Below are 21924 nucleotides of genomic sequence, written 5' to 3' on the forward strand. Positions count from 1 at the left end.
GGTGGAAGGGGTGGATTAGAGGCAGGTCCTGTGGCAGAGCCAGGGATTGAGCAGTGAGCACACATACCCCGGCACGCTGGGAAGTTGGCAACTGTATTCCAGCCCCAGAGTCGGTGCCTATACAAGGAGCAGCATATTAACTTCTGGAGAGCCGCATATGGCTCCGGAGCCACTGGCTGGCCACCCTGGTTTAGAATCACAAACTCATAAAAGAGGCTTTTTAAAGTTCTTACAGTTTCTGAACCTCTTATTATGGTTGCAGCAAAAATGGGTCTTTTTCCAGGAAAGCCTCACTAAGATACAAAGGGTTTTTATAATTTCAATACAAATTTCACAAAAATCTTTGTAATATTTTAAATTTTAGAACAAATTGATCCACTCTACTTAACTAATAAGATATAAAACAAAGTAAGGTGATAACACAAACTGAGAAAGTAAAAAAAAACCTTTGTATTTTATTATTTTTAACAAAAACTAAATATGTATTTTGCAAAGGACTGTTTCCACTAAACTGTTTTGAATGAGGGGTTATTATTAGAAGAAAAAGTAATATTTGTAGAAAACTCATACCTGTACCATGGATAAACAAAATTTTCCAGCACCAGTTCAAGCACCTGTGTAGAACAAAGACAATCACATTACAAAGTAAGGGATATATTTATTCTACATACTTGTTCGAAGAGCTGAAAGAAAAAATACACAAACATCTTTTCTAACCTCACTAAACATGTACATTATAACTCTAAAACGACAAGAGATTAAAGATGGAGAAACAAAATGCATTGGCTAGAAAAGAATATGTTAAAAAAAAGGAAGGGGGAAGACATCTGAAGAAGAGGAAGAACATATTTCTAAGCAAACACTGTAAAGCTGAAAGCCATACAGTCAAATGCTCTCTGTAGGACGAGCTTTCTGTGGGCCTTCAAAAAGGGACCAAGGCTGCCAGGAAGAGGAACTATGAGAGTATAGGTCTAAGAATGAAGCATTCAATAGCAAGCAAGAGTAGTGAGCCTGGGGATCGACTGAAAGAAAGTGAGACCTTGGAAAGTTAATGTGCAATCAATAGGAGGAGAGAATTAGAAAGCAGTAATCGGATGGCCAAGATGATCTTTGCCTCTGAGAAGAGCAGCTGATCCCAAGTGATAGAGAACATACCCAGCCATGCCGCTGCTGCATTCTGGATTGCCTCAGGGGCCCAGTCTGACCATGTTACATAATATGATGCCTTATAAAGTGTTTGTCAATCAAACTGACGTAGGGATGAATTGGACTGACAGGTGAAAGAACCATCCCTCCCCTCCTGCCCAAGTAAAACAAAACATTATCCCCTAGGTTTCTTCTTTAACAACATGGAACCAAAAATTTTTAAACAAAAAACAGAAAACTAATGATAAATTTGTAATGATAGGAGTTCTGAACCAGGAACAGCATTTTCTTTTGTGATGCTGGCTACTGACATCTCTGATCAGCTCTTTCACAACGACACATTGGCATAGTTTATGCCACAAAGTCTCATAAGTGCATTGATCAAGAGCTAAGTAAACCTACACTGTAAATATATTATTGGTAGATAATTCAAGTAAGTAATTTTTCAGTTAGATTCATTTTATGCAACTTGTAACATTTAAAACCACATTACATATCACATCTTGAACTCAGTCCAAGATGAATGGGACAGCAGATTTCATGCAATTTACATGAGTTGCAGCATCATTCTATAACCCAGAGTTTACAGGAGAAACGTGGAAAGTCATGCCACACTCCAGCACCAAGTCTTCTCCATTCTGTCTTCTTTCACACTTAACTGGAGTAGTGAGGGCTGTAATACAGTTTCATGATTCAAGGCACGTGGATGAAGTACTGCCATACAAACAGCAACTCTGAATACCATACACCACCATCCTCCAGCATATTCTCACTGCATTTATTTCCAAAAAGATGTACTTCTTAAAAAAGGTTCTACATATGTTAATCTCTTGATGGAATTGAACTACAAGCACTAATATGTTTGCTAATCAGAGCTCTTCAACTCATTCTGCTCTCAAGATACTCATTGTGCATTGTCAGGATGCTGTAAAAAAAAGTCAGCTATTGCATAAGAAACTGCAATATTTTATTTTTTTAAATATGCACTCACATTTAGGAAGGAAATAACTCTAGGCGATAGGTAATAAATAACTTCTGTGGGTAATCATGGCACATCTTAATTACTGGTACTATTTATTATTTTAAAGAACCCAAAAACATGCTGGCTCCTTCCCATAAACAAACGTTTTAGAGAACTTAATCTAAATTTAGGTCACAATAGAGTGCACAATAGAGTACACTGGAACAAACATTGGATAACAAAGGACAATATTTTATTATTTAGTATTGGTGGAATTGTAATGACAGTCCTGGACCTACCTTGGAGCTTCAGTTTCAGTATGCACTCATTTTCATAGATAAGGACCCAAGACACTATTGTGATAATCTAGTCTGACTTCCCGTTCCTATACAACACAGGGTCATACAATTTCCCTGAATTAATTCCTGTTTGAAGTAGAGCATATCTCGATTTTATAAATGCCAGAGATGGAGAATCCACCACAATCCTTGGTAAATTGTTTCAGTAGTTAATTACACTCATTTAAAAATCTGTCCCCTATTTCAATTCAATTTCTCTAGATTCAACTTCCAGCCACTGGCTCTTATTATACCTCTGTCTGTTAGATTGAAGACCCTTTTATAATAAAACTTCTGTTCTCCGTCTAGGTACTTATAGTCTGTGATCAAGTCACACCTTCATCCTGTGACACACTGTACCTCGGGGGAACACCCTGCACTCCCATGTTCATCCTTATAATATGATTGTGTAGTATCCAATACAAAGTTTGCCATGTTGGGTGTCTTCGGAAGGCTCATGATACACTGAGCATTGTTGTTATAATAATGTTACAGGTTGCAATTTCATGAATATAGTTATGAGACTGAAAATGCGTCCTCGTGGCTTAAAACAAGCCCAGGCAAAACTCCCCAGGAGCAGAGGGGCATCATCTGGGCATGTATGGAATAAACCCAGTCCAATCTCACAGGAAAAAAGGACATTGGCCTAGATGACAACAAAGGATCTATTGGACTATCATGCGAGTCACCCCCCTTCCCTTGGTCAGTTTGGCACTACGATGAGATAATCCTCATCTGACTCTAAAAGGGAAGGGGGCAAAGCTAAGAAGGAAGAAAGAACATGATAAAAGGGAGAGACATTTGTCATGCTCTCTCTCTTCCACATCCATCTACAGACACCCTGACCAAGCGACTGAGTGCTGATCAAAAGGGGAGAACCTGGCTGAAGGGCAACCAGCCAGCCTGTGGTGAGAAACATCTAAGTTTGTAAGGGCAATGAAAGTGTTAAGATCAGCTTAGAATGCATTTTGCTTTTATTTCATTTGACCAAATCTGACTTCTTGTGCTTTGACTTATAATCACTTAAATTTATTAAGTGCAAAAGAGAGATTTTGTTTGTTTATTCCATCTGAAGCAGTGTGTTTGGTTTGAAGTGTGTTCGAGACTCCCCTTGGGATAACAAGCCTGGTACATATTAATTTCTTTGTTAAACTGATGAACTCATATAAGCTTGCAGCGGGCAGTAGGCATAACTGGACAGTGCTAGCCAGAACCCTAGGTTCCTAGGGTTGTGTCTGGGACTGGAGATATTGGCTAGTGTCACTTGGTTGCACAATCCAAGCAGCAACTGGCCAAAAGTACTCATTCACATAGCTGTGAGCAGATTACATGCTAGAGGTTGTGTGTGAACAGCCCGGAAGTGGGAGTTCTCACAGCAGAGCAGGGTAAGGCTGCCTCCCTGAGTCGAGGATTGGGGTGACCTAGCAGATCACTGGTCCAGATAACACCAGGGGAACGTCACACTCTCTCTGACAAGATAAGCTGATTGAGCTCCCTGAGGGTCTCATTATGCTTTCCAGTCCTTTAATCGTTCTTATGGCTTTTCTCTGACCTCTCCAATTTTTCAACATCCTTTTTTAATTTTGGACACCAAAATGGACCACAATATTCCAGAAGCAGTTGCACCTGTGCAAAAATTCAGCAGTAGTATAATCTCTCTATTCTTCCTTGATTTCATATTTTTAACACCTACAAGAATTGTGATGGACTCACTCCTGATGTCCAAAAGTAATGATGAGTCTTAAGGAGGAATCTGAATGACAAAATGTTAGTTGCTTTGGATTTCAATGCACTGAAATCATGTCAAATAATTAACAGTAATTGATGATTAAATAACAGTTACCTCTGAGAGAGAGGCATCAACCTTGGAAGACACTTGTAGATCCAACCATGGCTGGTAGTTTTCCAGAAGCAATGCAGGTCTGTAAGAAACCAAGAGAGATAATACAACATTTAACAGAAGGTTCTCCCATCCCAAAGTACAAAATGTAACAACTGTTATGATAAGACATGCCAAATATTTAACTTACCTATGCCTTTTGCATTTGACATTACCACATACAGCACAGCTGTGACCTTGGGGAAATAGCTCCTGCAGTTCTAATTGCTAAGAAAGAGAAAGTATTTAACAAGTCTCAGTTTTTCAAAATCCTCTCTCTCAATGCACTTATGCGTTAGTCAGTTTGTTTTTACTGTATGTGATTAAAGTAAAATTAAATTGCACAAAATATCACAGATTACTTGATTTTTCTTTTTTTCTTTTTGAGTGTATGTGGGGTGAATACAAAGATAATTAAGTTAGTAAAGTACCAAATGGAAGCAATTGAATTTAAGAAAATAACTTACAGATTAAAATTAACTTATCAACACAAAACATTCTAAATTCATCAGAAAGATGATTTAGAATTGATGTTTCATGCTCTGAAACTTTCAAATTCATGTAAAGGAGGCTGAGTATGGCCAGTAAGATATATTCTGAATTCATTTTGTCAAAGGAAATGCATCTCTTTTACAAGCATCATGTTATCATGCATGTTTAGGATTAAAAAAAAAATGCAACTACTACAGACACTCTAAAAGCATGATACAAGCAGCAGTTGAACTGCCAACACTGACAACTGCATATTTCAAGCCCTTAAGTAATAAGGCCCTAATCCTGCAAACATACTTACTTAACTTAACACATGTAAACAGTTCCATTGGGTTCAACCCAAATATTTGCAAGATTAGGGCCTTCATTTGTATATGAAGACTGTACTCTAAAGGAAGTTACAAGTTAATATCAACTGCATTCATCACTGTTACATTAATAGAGCATAAAATTTTCTAAAATTACTATTTGTACATATTGCTACAAAATAAATGGAGAAAAATTAAACAAACACTACAAAGAAAAAATTAAATTTACCTTGGGTTTATATTTTATTGTAAAAAGAATATTTGGTAAGAGAGAATCTGGTCCTAATGAGCAGTAGAATGTGACAATGCCAGCAACAAATGACCAGAAGATCATTAAAATGTGAAGATACCTTGTAAACAAACAGAAAAAAAACCTGTATAACAAAGTAGACAATACCATATGGTATGTTTACAGCAGAATTTTTCAGAACAACATATAAACATAAGTATTTCTTTTAGTGACTACTCTACCAAAAATCACCTAACTATCTCAGGAGTTCTCAAACTGGGAGTCACAACAGGTCAGGAGGTCAAGAAGCGGTTACATGGGGGTCGTGAGCTGTCAGCCCCAGGTGGGGTTGCAGTCAGCCACTGGGAGAGGGGGAGATGTTGCACTTAGAGGCTTGCCGTGTGAAAGAGGTCACCAATACAAAAAGCTTGAGGACCACTGCTTTGTGTGTTCATGAGCAGAGTCTTATCTCAATGATTGGAGCTGTCAGTTCGTAAATCTAAGGTGAACTCATTCACAGACAGGAATAATAAAACAGCAATACTAATATAGTACATTATTTCAAAGCATATTACAAATATAACTAATCCCCACAACACCTCTGAAGTGGGTACTGGCCTGCAGATCTATGTTCAGACTAGATAACACTTAATCTCTTCTTGTTCTGATATTGACTTACAAGCCAATAAGTTAATATAATATTTTACATTTACTTAATAGTACCTTTTAAGCATTCAAATATGAATTTTTTAACCCTCCTATGATAGATGGCGAGTCTAAATACTAATTTTTTATAGGGACACAGCACTCTCTACCTTAGATGCTCTATGGGAATTGTTTACATTTTTTTTTCAAACAAGTAGTGAATATAGTAATGGATGCTGAAATAAGTTTTTAGTCAGTATCATAATGACCTCCTGTAGAGTTGTGCTGGATGTCGCTGTCAAATGTTTTTTTTTGTCAAATGTTAAGAAACCTAAACTAGCACTCTCCTCTAAGGGCACATTTTCACTAGCAACATTAAAGTGCAGCTACGGTAGCGCTTTAATGTGGCTGTGTAGTCACGGTACCAGCACTGGTGTATTGTCTGCACTGCCACTTCACAGCACTGAAATTTGCAGCGCTCGGGGGTGGGGATGGGGTATTTTTTCTGAGTGAGAAAGTTGCAGTGCTGTAAAGTAGCAGTGTAGATAAGGCCTAAGTCTCCCAGTAAGTCTAGTTTTATCAGGAAATCTCACGCTGAAAATGCCTCAGGGCAAAAAGTAAGCATGTGTGTCCTGCAGAGCTTTGGAGCGGAGCCCAGAGCTGGAGCGCAGAGCAACTCTGGAGCAGTGGAGCTGCAGGTTTTTGCCTGGAGCTGGAGTGGAGCCGAAGCACAGCTCCAAAGCCCTTCCCTGTACAGCACAGAATCAGCACCAGGACTTTATTAAGTCTGTACTCATTACTTTATAAATACTCTTCCTCATACCATATACAATTTATGTTTAATAATTTGGGGATGGGTATGTTGCTATTCTGGATTGTAATGCACACACTCTGGAGATTGAGGTAGGAAAGGAGACCGACCAAAAAGCAGAGTGAGCCTCTGCAATCACTGGCTGTGAGCACTATAACACCACACTGATATTGACACACACACACCCAAAGTTATTTATTCACAGGATAGGTCAAGAAAAAGGATGTTCCCTCTCCTGGCTGAGGAGAGTATAAATGGGGATGTGAAGCAAGCCTGGGGTCATGGAAGGGTAAAGGCAGAGGGTGTCGCTTTCTGGCTCCCTCTTCCCCACACAGTCTGGCCCCTACCTATAAACTTTGCCTTGAATTGCTAGCCGCTAACACGTTGTCTCTGGGAGGGAAGAGGACGCTGTTTGCCGCCTCTCCTCTAAAACCGGAAACCATCTGAACTAAGCCCTCATGTTCCCTGCTTCCCAACGTGCCAGGGCTGTGTGGATACCGGGGTAAGGCTGAGCAGTCAGAGCCTCTCCCCGCCCCCGCCACAGCAGCCAGGCTGACCGCGCCACGCAGCTACCTCGGTGGGGCGCCTGTCACTCTTCCCGGGCAAGCTCCTGCCAGCGCAGCCCGTGGGACGGAGGAAGCCAGTTCCCATCCCGCCTTCCCCAGCCGGGCCTGGACAGCTGTCCCCAGCGCCGTTCGCAAACAGCCCCCACGGGCCCCGGCCAACGAGCAGGGGAGCGTCGGCCCTGCTCTGCCCCGGGACCGGCCTCCCCCCTACACCCTTCCGCGTCGTCCCCAGCAACGGCCGCTCGGAGGTCGCCGCCGCCGGCTGTTGGGAAGGGGGCGGGCAGCAGGGAACCAGCGGGACGGACGCGGGCCCAGGCGGTGGCTGTTACCGGTTGAGCAGGAGGGTGGCCGCGCTGAGTCCCAGCAGGATACAGCAGAACAGCGGGTACTGGCGGCAGGTCTCCCGCAGCGCCTCCAGCCCCCGCGCGCGCTGCCTCAGCCTCTCGCCCGCCGCGCGCACCCACCCCCACCCCATCGCCACCAGCGGGGGAGGGGCGCGGCGCACCCAGCGCGGGGACCCTCGAACCCACACAGTGGGGAGAAGAAGAGGGAATCGCAGCGCCGCTTCCGCTCTTTGTCACGTGATTCCACCGCCACGTGATTGTATTATCGTGCGTCGCGTCCGTGAAGCTCGGAGCGCCGGCGCCATAGTGATGGGGGCGGGGCACGGCGCGGCGCTAGGACCCAGCCGGGCTGGAGGCGGATGGCAAAGCTCCGATAATGAGCGTCGAGCCGAGTGGCCCCGGCCCCAGCCCCGGCCCCAGCCCCGGCCCCGGCGTACCCCTAGGGGTGGATAGGTCCTGCTGCCCCGGGGCCGCGTTGGCTGCGCGCCGCCGCCGCGAACACCTCAGCCCCACCGCAGCAGTCGGGGCGAGGCTTGGGCTGCCCTCAAGGTGGCTGCGCGGGCGGGAGGTGCGGGCTCAGCCCGGCGGCGGGGAGCCGGTTAGCGCGGGAGAAGCGGCCTGCTCCCCTAGCCAGCCGGGCTCGGGCCGGGCCGGGCCGGCCTTGCAGCGAGAAGCGGGGCGATCGTAGCGACGCCTGGGCAACGGGCCCGGCGCAGGGGGCAAATTCTGCGCTGTGGCGCGAAGTAGCGGGAGCAAGGCCGTCGCGGTGGCGGATACTGTTGTGGCGTGTGCGGGGGTCCGGGAGGTGGCCCGGTGGAAACAGGGCTGGGGGAGGAGCAGGGGAAACCGACCCGCTTCCCTTTCTTAATCATCCCCCTGTCAGCAGCCTCGGACCACGCGCGGCCAGCTCTGCGAGCCGGTACCGAGTGTCGGCCGTTACTGTTTCCTGTGATACTTTCCCCCTTTTTTGCATTTTGTTCCCGTTAGGAGCCATCTAGATTCTTGGCTTGAGGCATCCCCGTGGGGGGAGATTGGTGTTTGGGGAGTCCCGTTAGTGCTCTAGTTTCACTGGGGGTGAATGGTTTTATTTTTCAAATTTGACATTTTCTTGAACCAGCTATTGAGGAAAAAAAGGCAGCAGTTTAGAAGAGTTTTAAACTAAGTCTGATTTGGGGTAAGAACTACTCCCGTTGTATCTTATGCATGAAAAGATCCTTTCCAGGAAGTGGCCAGTGACCAACCTAGGTGACATTTCAAGCCCTACTGTGTAACATGCTGTCCCAAGCCCTGGAAATAGAAGATCCCTGATGGCAGAATGCTTACATAGAGTTATGATTACTCACGTTCTAATGCAGCAGGGATCTCTAGCCTGCGGCATTTGGAAACTGTATCTGCTATATCTTATTAAAGTGGTGTGTGCATATGGTGACTGAACTGAAGAAGCTGATTAATCAGGGGAGTAATGAAATACAAATAGTGTATTCCAGCTTCTCAAACCCTTATTTGCAGAATAAGTACTTGGGGGGGGGGGGGCGAGGGTCGCTTGAAAAATATTTTGTAGGATGGAAATTAGCTGGTGAATGCATAGTTTATGCTGTTGTCTCTAAGGCAAAATAAGTCTGTAAAATAATTTTTAGGTCATAGTAGCTAAATTTTAAGGTCAAGCTCACATTAATAACTACTGTTAGCTGCAAAGTAAGTCATAGACTTTCTAATATTAATTGAATGCACATCTGTACTTACTAAGTTACCATGAAATTGAGAGAGATGATGGTACAAATCATTGTTTAGGTGAAGATAAATCAAAGGTAAACTTCAACCAGAAAGTTATGGGGAAACAAACCAAAAAAGACATGAACTCCTGAACAAGTCTTCATCTAGGATGTGCACAGGAACAGTTGGATTGTCTTGCAAAAGATCTGCTTCAGGAGGACTGGCTTCTTCTGCTCACTCCTTGACTGGCTAAGAAGCAGGTGCTATTTTTAATATTCTTTCTTATTGCCTTGGGGACACACTTGGGTAAGAGACCAATAAGTGCACTGAGAACCCTCACATGCAATATAAGAGCCATGTTTTTAAATCTAGTGATAAAGTCAAGTCATTCATGAAAAATCCTGCTTATATCAACATCTAGGTGACTGAAGATGAAGATGGCTTTAAATATTTCTCCAGCATATCCGTCTGCCATAAAATACAAAGCTTTTATTGATCTCAACAGCAGGTGAAGTGTCACAATTTGGTATGTTGATCTTTTTCAGGTTTGGCAAAAATCCGAGTATGGGATTGAATTGCTGTAGGAGCTGCTGCTAAAAGATTACATGTCACTATCCATGTTAGTAACGTGTGTGTTTTATTAAGAAAAACTATGTCTGACTAGCTATATGCAAAACAAGTGGTATGTGATCTGCTACCCAGGGTCACAGGAGAAGCATTTATTTCCCATTGTCTTCCTACGCCTTCCCTATCTCTACTGCTCTTGCACAGAGGGAAGGGTTTTTTTGTGCTCTTAGTTTTATTATATGTTAAATTACTTAGCCCCTTATATTGGGCTTTTTAGCCATAGCTGTCAAAGTGCTTTATGAAGATAAGAAGTATCATCCTCATTTTACAAAAGGGAATATTGAGGGACAGAGGGAAGTCACATGCCCAAAATCACATAGCAAACCAGTATCAGAGGTAGGAACAGAAATCAGTTCTTAACTTTACTTCAGTGTCTTAGTCATTGGTCTATACTGCCTCCTTAATTAAAATGCATTAAGAACTGTGTTTGTGTACCTATAAATTTCTGGGATTACAAATAACTTGTCATCTAAGAGGCAAAAGTTTAATTTCTTCAAGCTCACACAAAAGAGTCAGTCCTAGAATATGAAGTATGATTTAGAAACTTTCCTTAAAGTTTACAAGTGTTCACTAATCCCACTTGTGAATAAGTGAAATCTTTATCAGCCCCACAAAATCAAGTAAACAGATTTTGTGTATGTAACCTAGCTGGCGGTGAGGAGATGCTGAGTATTTATAGCCCATACTGTCTCAGAAGTAGAGTGTTTTTCTTACCCATTTTTGTCCAATTACACACAGCGATCACATGCACCTCAGCAAGCTGCTTCTCTTCCACTTCTTCCCATCCCTCATTGCTGCAGACAGCCATGCATGCCCCTCTAATCCCACAAACATTCAACAAAATAAGTAGTTCTGCTAGATTTCAGCCCTTACACTATCACACAAAGGGGTACACAGTTAGAATTTGCTTTCTACAAGAATTTATGAGCAAATAAGATACTGACATCCCAAGACAACTGTATTTTAAAATGTTTCCATAGAGTAATGTCCTAGGATGCAGGAGCACTACCTGTTTACCAGTAAACAAGGGGACAGCTTTAGTAAATCTTTTTACGCAGGTGCTTAAGGAACACCTCTATGCTTGCAGCTTGGGAGACAGAGGGGGGAAATCAGGTCATAGGACTCCTTAAAGTCAGCCAGATGCGGAATTTTCTCTTTTTTTTTTTTTTCTTGTTAAATTTTTTAAGAACCCTTTGCTGTCCTTTCAGGTTGAAACTAGTAATCAAAGTAGTTTGTAGGTTTTTTGGTGGGTTTTTTTTGGGTGGGAGTTAAAAAAAATTTCACTTTAATTATTTGAGTTAACGATGAAAGGGGAGAGCAATTATATGTATTAGTACATTTTTTGCATTATAGTTTTGGCCTTCACAGCATCCCCTGGCAACGAGTTACACAAGTTGACTGTGTGAGACTTTGAGTCCAGGAGATGAGAAAAGTACCTTGTAAGTACCACCCCGGAACAAAACATGGGGCATTTTGTGTTCTCTTGTGGCAATTAGATCCAGGATAGGGGTAACACACTGGTGGAATATTAGTCTGATGGAACCCTTCAAAGATCATGCATGAATGATGAGAAAATCTGCTAAATTGTTGAGTGCCAGGAAATGAAGGTCTTTTGGAGTTATCCAGTGGACTTGATACCATTTCTAAAATGTGACTGCCTCTTCGCATACAAACAATGAACAAGCACCTCCTTACTTGTTTGCACAAACACTATTGTCTCAATACCATGCCAATGTGCTGAGGGCTAATATGGCGAAATTCTTTAAGGCTGAATGGAAAGTTTTGCATACTAGCCTGAATGTCCTGAGACCACACACAAATGTCTTATCTGTTGCTTAGACCATGTATCTGACATTGGTCCAGGTGAGCACACACGCTGTACTGGAAGCATCTGTGATCGATGACTTTATACATGGAGAAGGTTGGGTCCCCTTTGAAGGTATTTTGACAGTCTGTCCACAAGTTGAGTGCTAGATTAACTGAAACTACAGCATGCATGAACATCTGATGTCTTGAAGGGCAATACCCCCCAACCCTCAGCTATCCCTATAATAGTCTGGCTAGCAACATCATATAAATGCAATCTGTCATGTGGCCTAAAAGTTTGAGGCAAGTTCTTAATGTGATAGATGGAATTAGTTTGATGGTGAATATTATTGTCCGGATAGACTGAAATATCTCCTGAGAAAGGTATGCATTTGCTGGTTTGGAATCATTAGAGCTCTAATGAATTCTCATTTGTGATGGATAATTTGCTATAGTTTCTCTTTGAATAGAAAGAATCAAGGGCCATGGAGAACTCCTGTTGAGGGAATGCCTTTGATTAGCCAGTCATCTAGGTATGGGTAGACATGAACACCCTATGTCCAGATGTGTTGCTAGCAGGGCTGCCAAGAGTGGGTTCGGGCCCCGGTGAAAAAAAATTTCGGGCCTCCCAGCAAGGGCGGACTGGCTAAACAGGGCCGACGAAGCTGGGCCCTGGATCCCCTTTCGGACCGCTGGCCCCAGTAATTTGTACCGGCTTCCTCCCTCTCTAGTCGGCCCTGGTTGCTAGCACTGGTAAGCACTTTGTGAAAACTCTTGGTGTTGTGGAGAGACCAAATGAAAGAGGAGGGACAAGAATTGAAGAGCATACTCTTGGGAGGTGACTTATTGTGCCCATTTGTCATTAGTACTTCCAGTGTAAGATGGAGAAAATAAAGAAAGGCAGCATCTGAAGGTTTGCAGAGGGGGGGGGGGGGTCTGGTTATGTACTGGCTGAGTTGTGACTTCCTGTATGTCAAGCCTGGTGCCTGGATGATAAAGCAGGATGGCTAGTGCTGCAGATGATAGTACTCCCCTTTGGGATAACCTAGGCTTCTTCCTTAGGATAATCAGCAGGTTGTTGTTAAGAATGGTGGGTGTTCTGACTGGTCTGTCTTAGATATTTGAAGGGTTTTTTTCCTGGAGGCCCAGACTATAAATATCAAGGGATTGTCAAGCAGCTCTGGAATCCTTCAGTGAATGCAAATCATCTTCAGAACAAGTGTTAAATAAGTCTGTGCCTTCAAAGAGCAAGTCTTCAATGTTATTTTGTATCTCCTTTGGGATACCTGACATTTATAGCCACAACACGTTCCTCATTGTGACTACCATGGCCATGGATCTAATTGCCATAACCAAAGCATCCATGGCTGCTTGCATGTTTTTACCACTAACTGACCTTCAGATATTATTGCCTTAAGTGGCTCACTAGCATCTTGAAGTTAGACATAAAGGGTTGCTTTGTCACAGTTTTTCATACTGATCAAATAGTGCTTGCTAATTTGCTAGTCACAACTAGAGTGAGTCAGTGGAATAAGCCTTTTCCCACAAAGATGTTGAGCTTTTTAGGGGCTGTCTGTGGGAGTAGACTTCATTGGGCAAGCTGGTTTGGATTTCTCGTGGACTGCTGAGACCAGCAGGGATCTATGACTCAAGTTGAGAGTAAAATTATTCAAATCTTTTCTGCATAGCTTGAAATCTGCTTGCTTGGCAAGTGTGGACTAAAGCAGCTGAAGTATGCCAGAGATTTATGGGGGTCCCAGTATGCTTTTAATAGGTATTGCTAACCTAGTAAGCAGTTCCTGAAAAGGTCTAAAATCATGTCAGCTGTTGTTGGAGCAGAGGAGAGTACTTCATCAGGCAATGATGATGAGGGATCTTTGAGTAGAGATTGGCCTATTCTGGTCTAGAGCTTTGGAACCTGCCTCTTCCTCATGTGGCCCTCTAACTATCTTAAGGCCTGGGTCTTGGGCGGTCTCAGAAAGGAGTATTGAAATTACAGAATTGTGCAACCTTTGCTTGCACAATGAGTGAGAGGGAGATCTACTTCTAGACAGTTTTGAGGGTGGATGTCAGTAAACCCAGAATCACCATGGTACAAGATTGTAAAAGGTAGGGCTGGTTGGACTGTTTAGATCAGTGCCAGAGGTATGGAGGATAAGCTGATGCTTAGAAATGAGTGGCCCTCATCTCAGGTGAACCGTTTCCTGATCTCTGTTTTTATGGTGGAATATTGGGCAGGAGGAGAGGAGTAGATGTGTTCTAAAGGTGGTAGTGTCAGTACTCATTTACTCTTGGCACCCACTCCTTCTAGTATTCTTGGTACAGAGATTGGTATGAGAGAAGTAGCAACTTCTGACAACATGGATGGATGGAGTTTGGGGCTTCTGTTGTAAATGCCAGCTCAGGTGTCAATATTACCAGTTTTGGTAGTGAGAAAGTAGTAGCAGATGAGTAGCAGGATTTTGTTACCGACAGATACTAGGTTGGAATTCAATCCCTTGTCAGCTGCCCTGTATAATAATAGGGATTTATACTCTGTTTACAACATGGAGATTCTGAAAGCAAATGGCTCTTAAGCCTTTCTGTATAAGCCTTATTTATCCAGTAACTAGCCCCTCCAGGGAGTTTTCCTTGCAGCTGGAGGCATGGGGAGAATGGAAAAAGGACCAAGGTGCTCTGTTTCTTCTACCTTGTCTTCCTCTAGCTGACCATTCACCTCTATGCTGAAGTAGTATTGTGATTTGTGAGTGACTCAAAGATTGCACAGTCCAGACCTCACTCTTATATGACTACATTGACTATAGTAAGCCACCACTGCTTGTGTTCAAGTGCTGCACTAGTGAGCTGCACGCAGCTGGTACATACTCCTTTCTTTCCATGGTCTCTGCAGAGCAGGCACCAGCTCAGTAAGCAAGTACTTGAGGTTGCCAAGGGGAAGGGACAGCAGGTCCCTCTTGGAGGGAAGGACCTGCCCCTGAAGAAAAAGCAGCACAGGGGAGCTGCTGCTGATCACAGCTTTTTTTTTTTCTCCTCCCGCTGCTTGGGGCGGCAAAAACCCTGGAGCCAGCCCTGCTCTCTATATTGCTAGAAATTGGCCACAAATACCTACTTATAGGTTAGAAGAAGGCAGATGCCAAGTAAGTTGAAGGGAAGGAATGGTGACAAGTTTCCTTTTGAGGGTGGATATCTTCTGCCTGCGTGACAGCCAAAGATCTGCAGGGTTGTATTCTGCTTGCAGGTAAGTGAAGTCAATGGCAAAACAATCTTATGTACATGAATGGAAGTAGGATAGGATATAGCCATCTAAAGTAATCAGCTTTACTTAAAACCCATTTCATGTAGTGGATACATTTGAGGAAATGTGGCTTATAGGTCAAAGGGGCACTAACTAGCTAGTTGAGCATGAGGAAATAGAATTCTATAGAAAGAGTGGGGTACCTTCCCCAGGACAAAATACTGGATACGCTAAAGGGCTCCTTAATTTAGCAGCAAAAGCCATAAGAATCAATGGATGGAAGCTAAAGCTACACCACCACAAATTGGAAATAAGGAGCTCATTTTTAAGTGAAGGTGACTAACCATTAGAACAAATTACATAGGGAAGTGGTGGATTCTCCAAATAAATACTGGATGCCTTTCTGGAAAGTCTACTTAAGCTAAATACAAGGCCTATTATGGGCTCTGTAGTAGAGATAAATTGAGTTAATGAGCTGTGAACTATACAGTCAGACTAGATCGAGTAGTCCCCTCTCTTTAAATTCTACATAATATTTGAAATCAGGCTTTATTTCAAGTCACATGTAACACAAAACAATGAGTCTTCAAGCCTTACATAAGTACTATTACCTTCACTCTGACAATCAGACCAAACCAATTTTCCAGACTAAAATCAATAGGTGTGGTTAGAACATGGCTTTATACTGGAAACTAGTTTCAGCCTTTGTTAGCCTCTAGAAAAGGTCTACATTAAATTAAGTTAAACATTTAATATAAAATAAATAGTTATACTGGATTAACCCTCAATGTTGGTTTAGCTTGCATCAGTATGATCAGTTTAAGCTAAGCTAGGCAAGAGTTAAGAGGTGTGTCTTCGTTAAATCTTTTTAGTTCAAATCTCTAAAATTTAATTAAATCTGTGCAACTTTTTTAATATGAACACCACCTAGTGGACCTCTATGCTGTATTTAATACTGAATAGCTAGAGGGACCTTTCAAAAAGGTGCCTCTTTGTAGGCAATCTGCAAAGTCACTGATCCTTCATTACCCATAGGGCTAAGATTATTTTCTTCCACAATACCTTCAGGCATGTTAGTAATTTACATAGTTTCAAAATATAAATGAGCATGCAGTAGGGAGTGATGCTCCCTACCAGATCTACTTTAAGACCTTAAATACCTCTCCAGGCAGGGAGTACATAATGTAGAAAGGAAATTTAAATTAAACAGTACACTTTTTGGTCTATTTCTAGACACACCACAGGTACAGGCTTTGGAACTCATCCTCTTTGTGTTACAGCCTAAATCTACTGACATCAAGGCCCATTTATTGAGGCTTTTGAAGAGCAAAAAGACACCATGAGGGTGAATTTGTGAATAAGGCAGGTTACAGTGCTGGTTTGACTTTTTTTTGGTTATTTTCACATTTTGAGAGATGTCTGTTGGTGGTTTGACTATTTTAAGAATTTATCCCAGGGGTCTTTAGATTATGTGGTATGGTCCACATTCTGAGCAGTAAGCCATAACACGTAGTGCTAGAGTTTTACCAGAAACAAACAATTCACAGGGTTTAACAGGTAGAAGCAATGTGATCTAAAAGTATGTGTACTTGAAATAGTTTTTGTTCAACAAATGTGGCGCTGCAGTGAAAAGTGACTTAATGTTCTGTTTAAAGTTAGATTACTATGGGCAGGTCTAAGCTACAGCCCGGCTGAGATTGATCCACTGCTGGTCAATTTGGTAAGTCTAGTGAATACCCTCCAAATCAACAGCAAATAGCTCTCCAGTCAACTCCTGTACTCTACCCCTGACAAGAAGAGTAAGGTAAGGTGACAGGAGAGTTTCTCACATCGACCCCCTGTGGTGTAGACGCTGCAGTAACTTGACCTTAGGTACATCAACTCCAGCTACATTATTCACCATAGTGCAGACATAGCCTATGGCATGAAAAATTTCAAACTATAAAACAATGTCACATACACACGTCCATTCTAGTGTAGGTGCATGTATGCTCTGAGCACAGTTACTGGAATTTTTTTCCCTAGTGATATCAGTGACTTATGGTGTTGCATTCTCAAAGCGCTGATATAAAGAGCCCCACCAACTTTGTTCTTTCTTACCAGGTGTGATGATTGCTGGAAGCCTTTTTTGCTCAGACAGGCTTTAGTGTAAATAGTTAATGTTGGTAGTTTAATAATTTTTAGAATTTAGATAGTTTGACACCTCCAAGCTTAACTAGCAGGGTCTGCTTCCCCAGTGCTGGGGCATGCCTTAGTCACCAGGTTTTAAGTCCTGCATGCCTCCTGTGGTAAGTCTGAGAATGCGCTGAAGTTCTCTCAAGTGCTTGGGGGAAGCTCATAGGAAAGACTGCTGCCAAATCTGTAGGGGCTTCAGATCCCAGAACCAAAAAGGTGCAAACAGCAAGACTGCAAATTATCCTCATGGAGGCAGCCTTAAAACCTGCCTCTGAGCTGTGCTGAGACTCGACACTGAGCACCTACCTCAGCCTTGGTGCAGAGCACTCTTCCCATGACTTGGGATTGTCGGCACTGATAGGCACAGGGGAAGACAAAGAAGCAGCACCATAAATATCAAGAGAAGAGTTGCTCCCTGGTGCCAAAGGCAAAAGGAAACAGATAGAATGAGACCCATGTTGGGACTCTTCTCCTCTGGCACAGCATCAGGTGCCTGCAATCCTGGTGCTATTGCAAGCACCACAGACTTCAGCACAGGAGCCTCCTCATCAGGGCAGACAGCGTACCAGCCAGTTTGTGGTACCATCAGCTCTTGAGGCATTTTCAGCAGCCCCGGACCTTCTTACCCTATTGGTACCAGCATGCCCAGAAGGTCAGTACTTAACTCACTGCTGCTTGGTGGCACCAGTAGTGCCATCTTCAAGACTTCACTCAGTGCCACAGCCACCATGGTGGGAGGGAAAGCCCTGTTGACAGTCTCAAGAGCTCCACCCCAGGGCCCATCTCTGGCAACAAGGAGTATGACACAGCCCATGTTTCTGCCTCACAGCTCAACTTCATCAGATTTGGAGGAGGTGGGATCTTATTCTCATCACCACAGAGTAGCTTGCTGCTCCCTGGGCTATTCCTTTTCCACCATAGCTCAGAGGACAGCAATTCCATGGGGACCAGCAGCTATGCAGTGGCCATTTGGAACTCTTGGAGGGGTCCCAAACATAGGGCACCTCCTCAACACAATCACATGCTTGTCTGAGCCTAGGGTACCCTTGTACTGTGCTGAGACACCAATGATCTGGGCTCTGGTACTGAGCCTCAGGAAGAAACCTCACAGGCCCCTGCAGGCAGCAAGGAACCAGTGGAGGATCCTCAGCCCATTATAGACTCCTCCTCCTCTCAAGGCAAGGCGGTAGTGGCACCAGGCGTCTCCCTGCTACAAGATCCCCACAGGGCGCACTAGGACTTCTCAAAGCAGATAGCCTCAAACTTGGGGATCGAAGCAAATGTGGTCAGAGACAACACACAGTCTCAGAGATTTTGTGACCTACAGGCCCCTCTAGAGTGATTTTACCACATAATGAAGCCATTATGGATCCAATAAAAAGGCCCTGTGGCAAACCCGTCTCTCTCCTGCCTACAGCAAAGCACAAGTACTTTGTACCCACCAAAGGGTATGAATTCCTTTGTTTTGCACCCTCCTGTGGGATCCCTGGGTTAGCAGCTACCAACAAAAAGATTGCCAAGGATAGACTGATCCTACGCTCAAGGTGAAGGATCTAAAGACATTGGACCTGTTCAGATGAAAAGCACATTCCACAGGGGGCCTTTAGCACCACATAGTGATTCAGCAATGCTTGCTGATTTGCTATGAATTCAATATGTGGGAGTCTGTGTTAAAATTTAAAGATCTGCTCCCCCAGACTCTAAGCCTTAGTCAAAGAAGGGAAGACAGTAGCATGATCCTCTCTTCAGGTAGGCCTGGATTCCACAGCAAGACAAATGGCTACAGTGGTAACGATGTGCAGAGCTTATGGTTATAGTCCTTGTGGCTCCCACATGAGGTGTAACAATACAAGACTGTCCCTTTGAAGGGTCATTGTTCTTTTCCAAGCAAACAGATGCTAGGCTGCATGGTCTCAGCACTTGACAGCAACCTTGAAATCCCTGGGGCTGTACAAACAAGCACTACAGGTTACTTCTCATAGTCAGATAGGATCAGTAGAAGAGAGAGCAAGGAATTGAGGTGCAGACCTTCTCCCCAAATCCTCCTCAGCAGGTCCTGCATAGTTCAGCCCCAGACATGCAGGATCTTCAAAGCACTTGTTTTGATGAGACACAAGATCAGCATTGTAAACCCCTCTACATTGGATTCAGCTACCCCCTTCTGCAACTGCCTTTCCCACTTCCTGGATGTCTGGACTGAGATTTCTTCAGATCAGTGGGTTCTCAGTACAGTAGAACTGGGTTACACTATCTAACTTCTGTCTACCCCACTCCCCCTTCCTTGCCTCTCTTCAGGGACCCTTCTCACAAGCAACTGTTGGATCAAGATGTCAAATCCCTCTTTGGGGTGAAAGCCATGGAAGAGTTTCCATTTTGCCTAAAAAGAAAGGGGTTCTAGTCCCCCTAATTCTGAAAGCAAAGGGTGGTTCATTTTAGATCTGTGTCATCTCAATTGCTATCTCAAGAACTTAAAAGTTCCACATAGTCTCCTTGGCTTCCATCATTCCCTCACTGGATCCAGAGGACTGGTATGCAACCCTTGATCTAAAGAACATTTACTTCCATATTTGATATTCCAAGGCCACAGACATCTAATATTTGTAGTGAATCAAGGTCAATACCAGTTTGCTCCCATTTGGGGTGTCAGCCACCTGAGAGTTTTCACCAAATGCATGACAATAGTAGCAGCCTCTCAGAAGAAAGCCCACATTTTTCCCTACCTTGATGACTGGCTAGTCAAGGGCCAATCCACAGCTCAGGTGGAAGCAGACATCCATCTTATTCAATTGACCTTCAGTGCATTGGGTCTTCTGCTGAAGGTCCAAAAGATACAGTTCATCAGTGCCATCCTCAACTCTGTGCAGGTAAGCCCTGCTTCCAGACAATCATTTTCATAGTTACATCCCTGATAAGGTCACTCCAGGCTCATCCGATCATGACAGTGTGAAAGTGTTTGAGCCTCTTGGGCCACATGGCATCACGCACATATATTGCAACATGTGAAGCTACCTCTCAGACTTCTCCAAGCCTAGCTAGCCACAGTATACTCCCCCTGTCTTCATCTGGACTCAGTGCTCATGGTGCCTGCTGAGGTCCTCAGCTCACTGACCTGGTGGCTGAATCACCACATGCTATGTGCAGGGGTACCTTTCTCAAGGCATTACTCGTTCTCTGTAGCATCTAACGCATCAGCCCTCGACTGAGGAGCCCATCTAGTGTCCCTCAGGACTCAGGGTCCCAAGAGCTCTCTGTCTGCATCAATGTCAGGGAGCGCAGGACAGTTTGTCTAGCCTGCCAGGCACTTTTGCTTCATATTACGAGCAAGACTGTTCTGGTTCTAATAGACAATACGACAGCCAGGGTCTACATAGGCAGGACAGCATGTGTTCTTCCCTTCAGGAAGCAGTCCACCTGTGGGAGCTCTGCATTGCTCATTCCATCAGCTTTAAAGCATCCTACCTGCAGGGAACACAGAACCAGCTGGCAGATCACCTCAGCATGTTTTTCTCCTCTCACAAGTGTTCTGACTGGACATTATGAGGGACAACTTCCAATGGTGAGGGAGTCCCCTTATAGACCTGTTTGCCACCTGCAACAGAAAATGAGAGTTCTGCTCTCTACAAGTTCAGAGCCTGAGGTCCCTCACCATGGACAAGACACCTGTATTACACATTTCCTCCTACCCTACTAATTCACAGGGTTCTGATGAAGATCAAGCAAGGTCATTCTCATAGGCCCAGTGTGACTCGGGCATCATTGGCTCCCCCCACCCCTGTGGTCTCAGTGAAGGCACTGCTAAGGCTTCTGCTGCAGCTGGATCTGGTCAGCTGTTCTACCCACCTCAGCTCCCTTAATCTGATGGCCTGGAAGGTCCATGGCTGAATCCGGAGAACCAAGCTTGCTGGGAGCAGGCCCGTGAGATCCTACTGGGCAGTAAAAAGCCCTCCACCAGGGCCACAGCCTTGCAAAATGGAAGCGCTTCTCCACCTGGTGCTCCCAACAGCAAATTTCACCCTTGCAGTCCTCTCTGCAGCTCATTTTAGAGTACCTCCTACTGCTGAAACAAGATCTAGCCGTCTCTTCAGTCAGGGTTCACCTAGCAGCCATCTGTTTTCCATTCCAAGGTTGACAACTAATCAGTTTTTTCATGAGATGGTGATCCATTTTCTTAAAGGCCTAAAGAGGGTGTACCCCAGGTTAGAGATCCAGTCCCTCCCTGGGACCTGAACCTCATCCTGTCAAAGCTTAAGGGGTCCATTTGAGCCCCTAGCAAAGTGTTTGTTGTTAACCCTTATCTGGAAAGTGTCCATCACTTCAGCCAGAAGATTCTCACAGATCCAGGCCCTCACATCTGAGCCCCCATATACAGTCTTCAAGGACAAAGCTCAGTTATGATGGTGGTCTCAATTTCAGTGCAAACAAGCAATCTGCCTACTGCTGTTCTACCCTAAATCACGTGAGCAGAGAGGAACAGAGCCTTCACTCTTTAGCTGTTAGGAGGGCCCTGGCTTTCTACATACATAGGACGAAACCATTCTGCAAATCTACTCAACTGTTCACAACAGCAGAAAGAATAAGGGTCTCCCCTTCTCCACACAGACTCATCTTGGATTAGGTTCTTGCATCCAGGGAACTCATGGGCATGTTGT

At 44.0% G+C, this 21924-nt stretch overlaps 1 protein-coding gene across 4 annotated transcripts in view; it reads right to left on the reverse strand.

The window, feature by feature from the left end:
• Window positions 1-7952, reverse strand: part of SNX14 (sorting nexin 14) — a 77009-nt gene extending 69057 nt beyond the window's left edge. For 3 of the 4 annotated variants that reach the window (XM_032805250.2, XM_032805249.2, XM_032805251.2), the window contains exons 1-5: window positions 7705-7944; window positions 5354-5474; window positions 4476-4552; window positions 4289-4367; window positions 571-614 (exon numbers count right to left, since the gene is read on the reverse strand). In XM_032805250.2, the coding sequence (XP_032661141.2) occupies window positions 571-614; window positions 4289-4367; window positions 4476-4552; window positions 5354-5474; window positions 7705-7850 (467 nt within the window). In that variant the 5' untranslated portion in view covers window positions 7851-7944. Of the gene's footprint in view, window positions 1-570; window positions 615-4288; window positions 4368-4475; window positions 4553-5353; window positions 5475-7704 lie in introns of all 4 variants that reach the window. The other variant, XM_032805248.2, reaches the window with a different exon arrangement.
• Between the last annotated feature and the right edge of the window lie 13972 nt (window positions 7953-21924).

The sequence above is a fragment of the Chelonoidis abingdonii genome, chromosome 3, assembly GCF_003597395.2.
Source record: "Chelonoidis abingdonii isolate Lonesome George chromosome 3, CheloAbing_2.0, whole genome shotgun sequence".
NCBI classification, from domain to species: Eukaryota; Metazoa; Chordata; order Testudines; family Testudinidae; genus Chelonoidis; species Chelonoidis abingdonii.